At 38.7% G+C, this 15,332-nt stretch overlaps 1 protein-coding gene across 1 annotated transcript; it reads right to left on the reverse strand.

Annotated features, from left to right (window-relative positions):
* Nucleotides 1-1,037: 1,037 nt before the first annotated feature.
* On the reverse strand, nt 1,038-15,311 carry SGCB (sarcoglycan beta). The gene is made up of 6 exons (XM_063310776.1): nt 15,119-15,311; nt 12,995-13,204; nt 9,399-9,584; nt 8,748-8,939; nt 7,623-7,754; nt 1,038-5,351 (listed from the first exon to the last, which is right to left on the reverse strand). Exons 1-6 carry the CDS (start codon nt 15,167-15,169, stop codon nt 5,148-5,150), a joined length of 975 nt encoding a protein of 324 aa, XP_063166846.1. The 5' UTR covers nt 15,170-15,311; the 3' UTR covers nt 1,038-5,147.
* Nucleotides 15,312-15,332: the final 21 nt, after the last annotated feature.

Consider the following 15,332-nt stretch of genomic DNA (forward strand, 5'->3'; position numbering starts at 1 on the left):
TTTAAACAATTCATACCAATCTCTCATGCTGAGAGTTTGCAGATACATTTTACTACATAAACACTTTACAGTCTTAGGTAATTCTATGCCTGTAGTTAAATTTCTTCCTACTTGCCAAGCATTGGCGACTTTTCCCCCCTACCACTTTTAGAGAAACCAGTGTATAATACAATTTGGTTAAATTCATGATGGGGAGAAGAGAAATTCTAACAATACTTACATACTTGGTAATGGATAATAAAGTTTTGGTTTGTGCCTGAGTAAATTTCAAGTATTAAATACCTCTTGACAGCCTTAGACATTGTCCTTTTCATATGGTTGTGTAACTTCACTGATTTACATTGACTTTCTGGTAGACAAAAAAATTCGTCAGTTTCTTCTGTAACACTCTATTGTGACAGAAGCAAGACATTGTGATGGCAATGTCTGCTTTTTGTCTTAGTTTCCATATTGCAAACCTGAAGTGTGCTTTGGCTGACTGCAGTTGTTTCACCTTCTTGGAATTTGGTACAGTGCAGTCATGGATAAATCCATTATCTTGCTTATAAAAGCCTGATTCAGTCTGATAACATCATAAAAACATTAACAATTCTAGAGCAGTGTTTTTCAAACTTGGCAACTTCAAGATGTGCGGACTTCAACTCCCAGAATTCTCCAGCCAGTTCTAGGAATTGAAATCCACACATCTTAAAGTTGTCAAGTTTGAAAAACACCGCTTCAGAGGTATGTAAGTTGTACCTACAGCTGTCTATGCCACCCAATTTTTGCCCAGGGAGTGAACAGGAATTAGTCAATCCCAAACTAGCCATAGGATCTTACTTGTTCTTATTGGAAGATCACAAGTTGTAGAGGTCTACTTCATATGCGCAATACTTCTGATACATGCTCAGTAATATTTCAGCAGCTATACAACAGACCTGTGTTACTAGACAGCATATTGGGCAGCTGAAAGAGAGAATGGTTTCAGAGCTACCCACATCCTCCATACACCACAACTTTGGGTATGATTCTGAGCTTTAAAATACAATTAAAACAGATTAATGTATATTGTTTATTTAAAAGGAAAGTTTTACAAATACACATGAGAACTTCCTTTGGCACTTGGAAATCCAAACTGCTTCATAGTAGTATGATGAAATCTAAGGCATATATGCAGTCTAAAAATCCTGGTTTAATACATACACAGTGTAGCACAATTAAACACCAGTTAAATACTCCATTTTATATAACTTATTAGTAGCAAACGTCAAATAAGAACAGCACCACAGTGTAAAAATAAATTCGTAAATGCTGATTGTTCAGTTTAATTATCCATTATCCAAATTATCCATTGCTAAAACACTTCTGAATTTTGTTCTGTTACGTATTGTGTGCCTATGGATGATTTGAATAATAAGATCAGAAGCTTTAAGTTAACTGAATATTAACTGTCATTTTAATCAGCATAGTGTTGCAAAATAACAAAAAAAATTATAATAAGCTCCATGAATCAGATTTAAAATGAACAGTAATTGTGTGACCCAATCAGTTGTAGCAGTAACTGTAGTAATGTTAAGCTTTAATTCCAGTATTCCTGTCCTCCAAAATTGATCCTATTAATGCCTGCCCCACCATCCTCCCCCAAGAGCATGAGGAAGAATTTGTCATGGAAGGCTGTACAGTGGTTCGGATTCAGTCTAGAAGAGGTACTTCAGAACTTATAGAACTCTCAGGAGCGTGAAAGCAGCTGTATCTGTTTCCCAGTTCACCCAGCTGCAGTGGGAAAGCTTTGGGAGAGACATCTGCAGTGGCCTAAACCTGGAAACAGACATGGCTGCTTTAATGAGCCTCAGACAGATGCTGTGTTTACACGCCTGCCAACTCTTCGCAACAGTATCTATGCCCTAGTAAGAACATTTTCAATATATGTATGGGCTTTTTATTAATATTGCACATTGGTTTGCTAAGGAATTCAGCTGATTGTGCCTATGAAACCTGCATTAGACATTAGAAACTGGCAGAGCAAACCAGTCACGTCATTCTTCCTTTGTAACCTAAAAGTTCCCTTGCAATTCTTACTGCAATTTTTTTCTTTCATACAGCCTGCTGAGGCTTATGCTATAACAAGAAGTCAAGAAGATGTATTATTCTAATCATATGCAAACCTTAACGTATGTTTAGTACACATACCCTGTGAATTTTGATGAGGCATACCCCCCCACTGCTGAGCTAAGTGTGCTAAGCACTTCATGTGCTCATATCTGAACCTTAAAACACCCTTGTAAGGAAAGTTATTGTTATCTACATGTGTAATATGTTACCATATAATTATGAACAATTAAATGTAAAACAATTAAGATGCCCAATATCGAATATTAGTACCTGTCAAAGCAGTTGCCAAAGCCTAGTGGCAGATACCACTAACTCTTTTGTTGTTAAGCTCCCTATGTCATTGTGACATTAAGCGTATACAGCCCATAACAAAATGCTCCACTGAGTGCATTTTTTTCATGTGTTATGGAATGAATTAGTCATGGAACAATAAACTTGCACTTAACACTTCTTGCAACCGCTATGTTAATGCTGTATCTTTCAGTAGTCGTGAAGATCACTAGGTTTATGAGTTTAGAGGGTTTCTTTTTAACATTACCTATTTTTAGCCTCTGAGTTGCCTTTTTTTCCTTCCACAGATAAAAACGATTGCAAACCCTAAAACAGAAACACCTCTAGTGTTATGTTGATTTTGTGAGGGTTTTTTATTTTTAGCAGTTCTCATACCAATTCCTGTGACATTATGAAATATGTAAACAGCATGTGGCTTTTAGGGCATGGATGAGGACTGCTGATTGAGGGGAACTGGACATGGCTTCAAGTGCTTGCACATCATTGGAATATAGGCTTTTACCTCTTCCCTACACAGCATGCAAGAACATACTAAGTGATCAACAGTATTCCAATTCAACCCTGTGAAATCAGTCAAAAGAAACACCCGCATTTCAAAATAACAACAACATCAAAAACACTACTGCAATTTCTATACTGCTCTCCTAGAGGAGCCCAGCAGGGTGGTTTACAATTAAAACTAGTCTTAAATAAAACCACAGTAGCAGAACATAGCAGATACAGTGCCCAATTAATAAAATTGAAAGTGATTTCAATCCAGAGCTAAATCTGCCCCGTTAACAGCAGGGCCACACAGCTGAGAATTGGGCAGATCTTTGCTCACAAGACTGACTAATCCCAAGCTACAAAGACATATGAGGCTATAAATTGAATATTTTCTGTGAACTCTGTTAAAACTCCAAAATTGCAAATTATCTAGCTGCATCATTTCATTGCATCACATTTCAATTTATCACCCCTTATGCAAGCAGAGCATAATCTCCTGAATGGACTGACCCTTACCAACTTCTCACTCCCAAAACTGTTCAGGTACTGGAGATTCTGGCAGCAAACACAAAATCCTATCTCTGTGTTCATATAACTAGTTCCAACTGACCCATTTCTTCAAATATTTCAACAAAAGTATCAAGACATAAGCATCTAATACTCATTACTTACCAACACCTTTCAGTGTATCCTCTGTATACAAATGAATTGGGGAAAGGGAATCTTCACATTTAACAAAAATATTAAACAGAACCACAGGTTTTTTCTACCATCTGTACAACTTGATATAAGGAAGTAGAGGTCTGACTCCTTGAATACTTGAAGTCTACTGCTTGTTAAGATGTCCTGCTGTATTTAAGGCAACAGTACCTTTAGTCTAGACAGTTTTAAATACTCCACATCCCTTAGAAAGATCAGCACCTTGATGCAGCTCAATTGCTCATCTACTGTGCCATACCTTCTCCCTCCACTTCTGCAGGGGCATTCTGTGCTTCTGAAGCAAAATTACAGCTATTGTTCCATCAGCCCTAATCTGATAATGTCAAGTAGTTTGCCTATCTGCATACAGTCAAAACTGCAAACGATGCTTTGCTGCGAATTGCGGCTAGCATTCTCATTAGTGACACTCCATTGACAATATGTGATTTTGAAACTGAAGGTGAGGATGGAAAGATTGAGTGGAGGAGTGCACAACGTAAGCATGGAAGATACCTTCAAACTGCCCAACCTTGATTAGCAATGAAGCAGAATTAAGTTTGCTGTAAACCAATGTAATACATGCTCTTTGACAAGGCAGACTTAATGTTGTTTTGGTTTTTAATTTTGTTTGGTTTTCATGGGACCTGTGCCAGACGCATTTTGAAATACCATACCTAACAAATCGACACATCGAAATACTTTTTTAAAATGTTTTCAGTTTTGTTTGGGATATTTTCCAAAATGAACCAACAGCCTATTTGGGCAGAAGCATAGCCTAATAATCTTATTATAAGCTTTGCCGAACCCAAATTATTCAAAGCAGTGCTACTCAGAAAAAACTTGGTTTTTCAACTTGGTAGCAAAAGGGAATAAATAGGCCAACAACCCGTAGCTGCTTGAGCATAGATGTAGGCTCTGTGTTTCTATCATCGTAATGATTACCCTTCCTCCACTTCTTAAGTCTACATAGTCCAACATATATTAGAGCAGTGTTTATCAACCTTGGTAACTTTAAGATGTGTGGGCTTCAACCTGAATTCCCCCGCCAATATTAGAACAGGGAATTCAATGCATATAAATTTCAGAAAACAGCTGCCTGAATGTAGTGAAATGATGACCAAATAAAGTCCTAAACATAACATTTGAGAAATGTACACATTTTCAAAGGTACAAGTACCAGAAGCAAAACTGAATTACGTATTAATGTTACGGCAGGCCTTTGGCAACCGTTCTAGGGGCCATGTTAACGAAGGATGCTGCCTTTGGCAAAGTCCAAAACAATTCTTCCAAATTATTTTTGAAGCATACACAGGCTTATTTGGTAATTTCAATTCAACAATACCCTGAAGCACTTCTGCAGCAATCTTTCTGTTTAATTGCTTTACTGAAGTGCAGTTCTACACAGCAAGGAACGTACCTTAAACGTGATTGGCATAATCAACAGTGCTACATGTAGAGTTCTGTGTGTAAGAAGTGCTTCACTTAGTATTTCTACAAATAATTAAAAACATCCTTGCAAACATGCAGTGGCTTGAAGTTAAATATAGTGTCTTGTCTTGCCATAGTACCCAGCGTTGCCTTTAATATATATTACCACATGGGTTGATGGAGGTTTGACAACCCATATTACGACTCTTAACTGGAACACGGAATAATGTCCCATCAGAACACATGCAAAGTTTGTAACGTTCCCAGTCGCCGTTGCTAAATTGTTCCTTGTGAGAAGAATTCGGCAGTCGGGATACACTGATCATCACACTTCCATTTAGGATAATGGAGTTGTCCTAGGAAAGGGACATGTCGAAATGAATAAGCATATATCTGTCTCCATAACCCATAATTTAAACCATATAAAGCTGTCTTATTTTGCATCAATGGAAGATTTCATCTAGTCCTACTCTAAGAATAGAAACACTTTTCTAACTAACTACAAAACATTCCTTAATATTCATTAAACAGCAATGGCAGCGACAGAGCGTAAGATCTTATCACTGGATTGTGATCTTCCTGCTTCTTTATAAAGTTGGGATGCTTGCAGAATGTGTTCATAATATATTCTGATACTAACTGACCTGCTCTGGATTTCCTGGATTAACGTATGGAAGAGAACTTAATTATCCATTAGTCTTCATGCCTTCTGAACATTCTAAGGCTATTCTTGGTTTAAAATAATATCAAAATACCACTTACCATACATATTTGAGAGACAGTATTTTAAATATTTTATATAAATAATGTAAACCACTTATGAATTTTTAAGTAGGAAATAGTACTATAAAATGTAAATTGTCATTTTGGTGCAGATTAATGTGAAAACGTTCACTGGAATGTTTTACCAGTGAGCACAAGCAAAGTAAAGAGAATAGATCAACACATTCATCCCTGTTCAAAACAGATGTTTTAATGCAGCTGGCTTTCATTGTGTCCAGCTCTCTATTTTCTACTCACCAGGACAGAAAGACAAGTTATAACTAAATACATAAATAAACATGTCTCCAACCCCCCTTTCGTTATTGGAAGTGTTCAAGTGGAAGCTAGCTAGCCATCTGGGGTGCTTTAATTTGGATTCCTGACAGTTAAAGAGGGTTGGACTTCATGGTCTAAATGGGCCATTCCAGTGTTATGATTCTATGAAGTCATGATACCTTATTTTATACATCTGCCTTCTCTCTCTGCCATCTTATAGTTACTTGCGTTGTACTCCATGATTTGAGCTCGCTTACGGCTATAGTATAACACATTCCTTGTTTGACTGCACTGGAATTGTGCTTTATGTTTTAAAATAATCTTCACTGAACTTCAACAACATTGTCTACGTTAAAGCACAGAAATGTAAAACTTGTCTGTTCTTTTTCATAGTCTCTGTACATGGGTAATGCATGGTTATGGTAACACGTCTGCAGCGAAATTTCATTCAGTGTCTTCTAGAACAGCATGCCACATTCTAGGTTTTCCCCTCTGTTACGTTTCAGTTGTTACAACAGCAAAATTGGATGGATTTCTCTTCATACTAAAAATACAGAGCTGAGGGGAAAATACAGTATTTGGCCAGAGAACATGTTCTTTCTACTGCACACAGGGACATTATGGGGTGTATTTTTTTAGTTTATGTTCAGCTTTAAAAAATATATTCTGATCATTGCTTTAAGCAGGAATGAGCACAAGTTTTGAATGAAACCATTTCAGAAGTGAAACATCTTGTTTTGAATGTTTAGTACCCTGTTCTGAATGTGAAAGAGGAGTGTGCAACTGTTACTTTCAGCATTTGTGGAGGGTTTTTTTTGGAAAAGCTCAAAACATTTCCAAAAAGTTAGGAATACCTTGTCTGCTACTCAAAACAGGGTGTTCAGGGTATTTCAGGAATTCAGAAAGATTCAGTTCAAGATATTTTGCACATTGCTAGTTCTAAGCTCCTACGTACTTGGAAAAGTTGGGATTGCACCATTTGCTACCTGGGAATTCTGAAAGTTGTAGTTATAATACATCAAAGGATGACATATTGGAAAATGATCTATGCTTAAGCCCCTGACACATTTCTCTTTTGAGGCAGAGTTGAACTCACTCATTGCTACTACTGAACTAAACGTGTTTCCAACTTTAAGTACCTTAACAGGAAGGCAATAATTAATGTAGGAACTACAATTGGTTGGCTGTATTTTTGAGGTAACAAAAATATTTTGATTTTAAAAGTTTTATCTTAATGGAACTAGTTGGTTGCTTTCATTTGTGCACTTCAATCAGGACACCGTCTTCTTACTATTCTTATGCAAAGAAGCTACTTTGTTTTAGCTTCAAACATAGGAATATCTCATATTTGCTTCAAAACATAGTTACAAGTCTATGTGTGCATATAATTTATTTGGGAATTCAGAGCATTGTGCATATGAACTAGAATGTTTTTATGCACAGAACAGATTTTAAGGGTAATTGAAACACAAAAAGAATACATATGCAAGCTCAAGTTAATAAATGACTAAACTGAACTAATATCTGACTGACATTTCTTTAATTGAGTGACTACATTATAAAGTAACAAAAATCCTGGAATTACTTACTGCTTTCAGTTCCAAGTTGCGTCCCATGTAAAACTTGATAGTTTTGCCCATAATGAACACTCCTTCATTTCCACGGACAATAGCATGTCCATCAACCTTTATATTTAGATCACTAGTGGCATTGCTTGTAATCTAAGAAGAAAGAGCAATGCATTTACTAAACTAGTATCAATTTATAAAAATCAGAACATCTTACCTAAAAAGCGCCTTGTTCTTAAACGGTGCTACTCACAGTTTGCACGTTGATTATAACACACGAATATCGTTTAGGGTTACCGGATCTGGACTTAAAAATGCTTTCAGATCTGGATTTTAAAGTTCTAGTTTTCTATTTCTCTCTACTGTCTTTATTGGTTGTTTGGATTCTTGTTATCCAGACTTAGTAGCTTTATCTAAACACTACCGAGCAGCACTCACTGAATTCTATACGATTTCTATTTAAGTGATACTCTTACAATTGGGTGCCATCTCAGTACCATCACAGCACCTGCTGTTTGGAAGAGCAACACACACACTCCAAGATCTGAATAGCCTCTACCCTGACTGTGTTCAAAAGGTCTATGAAAACTTGGCTTTTTCCAAACCTTGGGTTAGGGTGGGTGGTGAGCCTGTACAAGGGTTTTTTCATGGATTACTTTAAATGTTTCCACTTTCGGAAGTGCATCATTCTTTTTGTTGCTCTATTTTTTTTTCTTACTGTTTATAATGGTCATAGGCCACCAGAGTCTTTATGAAGTTGGGCAGCCATCTATATTTGACAAATAAGTAAATTACATTTAATAACAAAAATAGCAAGCAACAATAGTTGTATAGTGTAGTATAGTTGTAGTAACCTGTTGTTAAGATACAGAGGTATAACCCATGGTTTAAATGTACCACTGAATAAAATTGTACCATCAATCCAAGCTGTCGGTGTTAACTATCTTTACTGTTAACTAGATACATCCTGGCAGAGTTACTGTTTACTTGCTTATTCTGTGTGCAGAACATGAGCCCCTACTTTTGCAAATTTATATGACTCTCAATCAAAATGTAAATAAAATTATGAATTTTATGTGTTATTATTTTAAAACCCCCATGTATTATACAATTTACAGTTGGAAGTAAGCAAAAGATAATCCATACCCTCTCTGTAGATGCTTTTTGGACATTCAAAATTTTTACTCCACTTGGCAAATGAAACTCATGGGTATTATAGTCAGTGCTAAACAAAGTGTTTTGAGTCCGTGGGTCAACAAATTCCATTCCAATATCACTAGTAATTGAAGTTTTATTTTTCTCCACACTAAGTTTTGTTTCCCCCTGCTGAAATACAATCTTTAAAAACAGAAAAAGGGTGCTGAATTTAATAACAGACAATTTACTATGTTTAAATTATTAATTGGTGATGCTTTTTCATCTCAACAAGCAATTTATCAATTTATTTTCAAAATGTATAAATTCAAGACAGCTTCCAACAAATTGCAATAAACAAAACAATAAAAACAGAAAAATTGTAATACAGAAAATTGCAATATCCAGCATCATAGAAATAAAAGTCCGTAATCAAAACAATTTCACTAGCTGGCAAAACAAACAAGTGACCCACAACAAAAAAACCAGATTTTTGACACAGTATATAGTGTCAGCACAAGGGTCTCTCAGGAGGGTATTCAACAAGTACCATTATTAAGAGGATTCTCCTCCTGGTTAGGTTCTGGCCAAACATCATTCAGCAGGGTAATATGCAGCCAGACTCAGATGTTGAATGTAACATGCAAGGAGGTATATACTTACTGGCTGATTTTCTCCAACAATCACCAAATCTTCATTCCGCCGACCTCCCACTGTGCTCTTATACAATGGATGTATAATTCCCATATCAGAATCTTGTTTAAATCGCAATAATCCGCTATCATGAAATTCCATGCTATCACAGCCATTGGGCCCAATACGAATCACAGCCCAAATAATGAATGTGATCTAAAAAATTAAACTTAATATTTTTGCACAGTTCTGAAAAATTAATGTCACTTGAAAAACAAATCAACACTTGGACCATTTGAGAATGCTTTAACATAATTTTTATATATTTAGCATAAATATTTCTTTTGAGAAATAGCAGTACACCAAGCTTGAATGCTGTCCCTGAAAGGCAGTTTCCTACAGCAACGTTCTTAAATTTTTTAAGACCATGAAACTCCCAAATAATTATGAGTAATAGCTATGATTATTTCTTTTAAAAAATGAAAAATAAAAGGAATATTTAAAACATGATTTTTCTTCCCTTACATTCAATATTTTGGTTATAAATCTTAATGGGATGTAAAAGTCCTGGATGAAATTCTGGATTACCTATCTGGATGTGATTTGTTAATGTCTTGAAAATGGCATAATATTTAACCTTCTACATACTTGGTCTTAGGTTAGGGAGTACTGAAAAATTTACATTCACATCTCTAGGAAAAAAGTGGTAGGACCTTCCATCCTTTTTCTTATAAAAGCTCACTTTTTCTGTGATCTTTTATTCAAAAGTCTACTAGTGATTATTGTTTTTTAATTGGGTCAAAATGCCTCTGAGGTAGATCTGCCAACATCACTTAATTCATGGATATCAGCTACTTGTTTGGCTTGTAAAACTGACCAGTTTCCTAATGACCCTGTAATTAAAATCTAGAATACATTGGCAAGATAACACAATTCCATGTTACCATCTATGCCTCTGAAGAACTGGACAGTTAGTTTTTGCTTGATAGAAAAATCATTTACTCTACAAGGTCACACAATATCCCTCCTCTTGATAACCAGCAAAAATAGTCATGTAGTAGAAAAGTTGTCTGTGTGAATCCTGCTTGATCACACAAACTGAAACAATTGTGAATTAAGAGCGTTGGATTTTACGAAGTTAACACTGTGATGGCTGTTCTTAATACTTGATTTAATTTGATACATTCTTTCATTTGCCAACATCTTACTTTGCATGTGCCTTGTACATCTGGGGCTTCTATCTCATTTTTGCAAATATTTTACATGCACATGTGCAAGCTGAAACATAGCCTGAGATTTGTAAAACAGCGCTTAAAACATCGAAGAATGATTTAGTAGTGTGTTTTGGGTGCTGTGCAAGAGCAACTTGGCAGTCAAGTGGGATCAGTTCAGGGAACATTTTCAAGTTATTTGGAACACAGAAGTGTTCTATAGAATATAGTTTAAGAAACACAGCACTACAACATCCTTCTCAATACACTCTTCAGATAGGTATTCGAACTGCATCTCCCAGAATTCCTCCACCTCTATCGGTTGAGTATTTTGGGAACTGCAGTCTCAAAATATTTGGAGGGCACCACATTTGGAAAAGATACCAGAGTTTAAAATATCTCCTGCTTTTCTAGTTGCAGCTGGGATTGCAAACCACATGCGTGCAGTTTTCAAATCCTTGACAGATCAAAATACACAAAGGAAAAGCTGTTTTCAACTCAATGTGTCCAGGATTCCATAGTCCTAAGAGCATCCTCATTTTCATGGAACAATATCCAACAACCAAAAGTTCATTCATGCAATCAACACTTCTGCACAATCCTCATCAAGGTGTAAGTTGTATGTCACATACTAGGTGCACAGGCTAGGTCTACATGCTATGGCCAGTAAGTGTTAGTAACTGATTGTGATTGAGTAATTACATGCCATCAAGTCAGTTTTGACTCTTAATAATAAATATTAATAGCAATTATTAAAATGAATTATTAATAATAAAATATTGTAGAGGGTTGAGGGAATGGCCTTGAAGGACAGGAAGAAGTAAACGTCTCAGGAAAGCCCCTCCCTGGTTCACATGAAGGAGCGGGGCAGGGGGGGGGGAAGTACATTCAGACTTGCAAGTTTCTGTAACCACAGCTTTATAGCTGTGGTATTATAGCTTTATAATAAAAGTAGTACTGACTTACATGGCATTGGTTTCCTAGTCTGGCCTACCTTAAAAGGCTGACAAGTCTATATGCTATGGCCAGTAAGTGTTAGTAACTGAGTATACCTCTAGCTAATTAGATTATTACTGAAATCAACGTCCTGTGCTTTTAATGAAACTAAAGGGCACTCCTTATTTATAATTTAACATGCATAGTTCCAATTATATAAAGTTTGGTTAAAATCCTGCATATTAGAAACAATAATTTTACTGATAAGCAATCATATTTGGAGCTAGCACTTAAAAAAACTTTTAGCATTACACGGACAGTCTAATTAACCAGGTTTATGTTCTACTAAGATCTAAATAGCCAATTTGGTGTAGTGGTTAAGGCACCAGGCTAGAAACCAGGAGACATGAGTTCTAGTCCCACCTCAGGCACGAAGCCAGCTGGGTGACCTTGGGCCAGTCATTCTCTCTCAGCCCTGGGAAGGAGGCAATGGCAAACCACTTCTGAAAAACCTTGCCAAGAAAACTGTAGGGACTTGTCCAGGCAGTTACCAGGAGTCAAAAACTGACTCAAAGGCACACACACAAACACATAAAACCCTAAATACATGTAGGTTTTGTACTTCCACTTCCCTGAACACAGGAAAGTTTGGCAGCATTTTATGTGATTAAGCTGAAATGGAATACTAGTAAGACAATGTTGCTGTTTGTCCAAAAACCTGGTTCTGTCTGGTTGAATAGTAACTCTGGATGGGGTAGCACTCCCAAGATTGTGATTTGGGATCCAAGATTCATGGCCACTGCTAGATAATCAGAAGGGCTTTTTTGTCAGCTACAGCTGGTGGGCCAGTTGTGGCCCTTCTGAAGAGAGAAGACCTGACAACAGTGGGTGACTTATACCTTTGTTACCACCTGTATAATTACTTCAATGCATTCTATGTGGGGCTGCCTTTGAAGACCACTCGGAATTTTGCAGTTGGTGTGAAATGCAGTAGCCTACCTCTTGGTGGGTAAGAGCCACCCATTGTACATTACACCAGCTCTGTTGGCACTGCATTGGCTACCAAGGAGCTTCTGGAGATGAGTCAAATTGCTGGTTTTGACCTATAAAACCCATATGGCTTGGTACCCAGGTACCTTCAGGACCGTCTGCTTCTGACAGAACCTACCCCGCTAGTTCATACATCCTGTGCGAGAGATCTGGGGAGGGGTCAGTAGTCAAGCCATCTGGAACAGCTTCCCCCAGAGATTTGTAGGATGCCTGCCCTCCCCACATTTAGGGACTATCCAGACCACCCTACACTTCCTAAGTCAGCTTGCAGCCTCCAGTACATCCACTCTGCTGTTTTCAGTGCATGGAATGGGTAGGTTGAGCCATTTGCCCCTTGATCAGGAAGCCAAGATGGGGCCTCTCCTGCTGCTAGTAAGTTCTAACCGAATATTGTCAGCTAAAATGCATTTTATAGAGGGTTATACGTACAATTAAATTAATGACAGCCAAAATGAAAAGGAGGACCAGCACACAAATAGCCAAATTGCCTTTTCTGCCTCGCAAACCAGTTTTGTGTAGACGATCTTCATCAATCGGTATGTATCCAGCCTTGAAGTTACTGTTGTGCTCTTTGTTAATATTTCTGCGTTCCACAGCCTTTTCACGCATTGATTTCTTCACAGGGCCATTCGAGCTTTGCTAAAATTTCAACCAAACACACTGCATTGGAACCACATTAGATAATGTTTCATTTCTGCCATAATATGATGATCATAGGAGGAATGGCTCACTAATACTTAAGCATTTTAAAATGAGCAGAAAGCATCTACATAGAATACATTATTTATTTACAAACAAACAAACAAAATGATTACGTTCTGGAGAAATGGAGCAAAAGTTCAAAAATACTCCAATAATGATTATGGTACTTTTCTGGTGGGATATACAGTACTGTGCAAAAGTTTTAGGCAGGTGTGAAATAATGCTGTAAAGTAAGAATGCTTTCAAAAGTAATGATGGTGGGCATGGTTGGTAGCTAAAAGTTGGGCAAGCTGTTGATCTAGCCAATTTATAGGCATTGCCTAGATATAAGATAGATATTAAGGAGAAATTACTTGATTCTTCCTGCTCTAAAGAAATATAGAAGGCTTCCCGGAAGAATCAACCAAGAATCAACTTTTAGCTACCAACCATGCCCACCATCATTCAAATAAATGGAACATGAAATTTCAGATTTAGGATTAGCTTGAAAGAGGCCCAGTGAAGGTGTATGTTATAGTGCCTGCCATATTTTTTGAAAAAAGGCCCACTGGCAAACAAATAAGCAAACTTAAAAATACTAATTTAGAGTGAACAAGACAACCTGTGACCTGTTGGGTTATATATTTACTTACCAGATTCTTCAATGCCTTCAACAATGGCAGAGCTTCTAATGTACTGGAAAAGTTCTTAAAAATTCAGGGAAACATTCAGAGATGTATCTGCCTTAAAAGTAGCCAATGTTGAACTGTATAGTTAAACATCAGGAGCTGACCACAGGAAATGTTATATCACATTTTGTATTATGTCATAAAATATTTTATGATAATTTTCGTTTACCAAATGTCTATTCCAAGGGAGTCATGGATCCTGGATTTGGATGCATTCTGTAAGTTAGCCCATTTGAGGTACCTTGGTTGCCCTACAATATACCAATAGTTGTTGCCCTACAATGTACCATTTCGCCCAGTTAGAGGCTACAAAGTATCAAACAGACACAAGAGTTTTAGCAGTATATAGATGAACATTGTGTGCACCTACCAGCACAGTCCTTAAAATAAAATCCTAAAACAATTACACGTTTAAATAGAAATCTTTCCAGCCCGCAGCAACACCTTCAAAAGGGAGCCTTAATCTAGATCGCGCGAGTCGGTCTGGCCAGTCCCTCCCGTTTACTCCCATCATCTCCACCGCACACACGTCCTTGTTCCAGAGAGCAACAGCCTCCTCCGGACCTTCTGGGCGCTGGCGCGAGGCTCGCAATTGTAGCGGTCTATTTTTGCTTCAACCAGGGCTGGGCACACTTACTTGGGAAGGCATCCCGTTCTCGAACGCCGCGCCGGGGCCGGGCGTGGTTCTCCGGCGAGGGGCAAACAAGCCAGCTTGCAAAGCCACTCAGGCGCATGACTGGCGAGGCGGGGGGGGGGCGCGAGGTGTTTTAAGGATTCCTTCAGAAAGCGCAAATATAACGGGCGGTGAGGCGACGAAAGCCCCAACGGAGGGGCTTCGCTAGCAGGGGTAATGGCGCTGCCAGGGCGAGCTCCCTCGCCCCTGCGTCCTCCCTCCAGCCGCCGACCTGCGGCCGGGACCCCTCGGGTGGCTTCCAGCGCCCTCACCGCCCTCCTTCACCGAGCTGCTGCGAACCCCGGGGCGCGCTCAGACCCGCCATTTAATCCCGGGGGGGGGGGCAGGGCGTCTCAGGAGCCCCTGCCACGGCCTCTGCCCCTCCCGCCGCGGTTCTGCTCTGCGCAAGGTTTGCAAAGCGCGAGAAAGCGCAGCCGCCGATTCCTTCCCTTCCGCGAGAAGTTCAGCTTCGGCGGCTCCCCGGCCCGCTCCCTCTGCACTGCTACCGACCTGCTCGGAAGCCGCCGCCGCCGCCGCCGCCGTAGCTGGAATAACCGCCATGTTCGGCCGCTTCCCTTCCTTACCCAGAAGGGGGAGCTAAGCTGGGCGGCGAGACGCTCACCGAAAAACTGGCACGGGATCCTCCCTCTCCCAGTCCTCCGTTCCGCGCTTTCTGAGGCAGGCGGTGGGAAGGGGAGAGCGAAGAGAGGCGATCCCGCAGCTG

The sequence above is a fragment of the Candoia aspera genome, chromosome 8 (assembly GCF_035149785.1).
Source record: "Candoia aspera isolate rCanAsp1 chromosome 8, rCanAsp1.hap2, whole genome shotgun sequence".
NCBI lineage: Eukaryota > Metazoa > Chordata > Lepidosauria > Squamata > Boidae > Candoia > Candoia aspera.

Excerpts from the sequence above, each read along its gene's own strand:
- SGCB (XM_063310776.1), bottom strand. The coding sequence starts at position 15,169 with ATGGCGGTTATTCCAGCTACGGCGGCGGCGGCGGCGGCGGCTTCCGAG. Across the intron at positions 8,940-9,398 it reads TTGTTGGAGAAAATCAGCCA|ATTGTATTTCAGCAGGGGGA; the intron begins GTAAGTATATAC and ends CTGTTTTTAAAG. Across the intron at positions 7,755-8,747 it reads AAAAAGCATCTACAGAGAGG|ATTACAAGCAATGCCACTAG; the intron begins GTATGGATTATC and ends CTTTCTTCTTAG.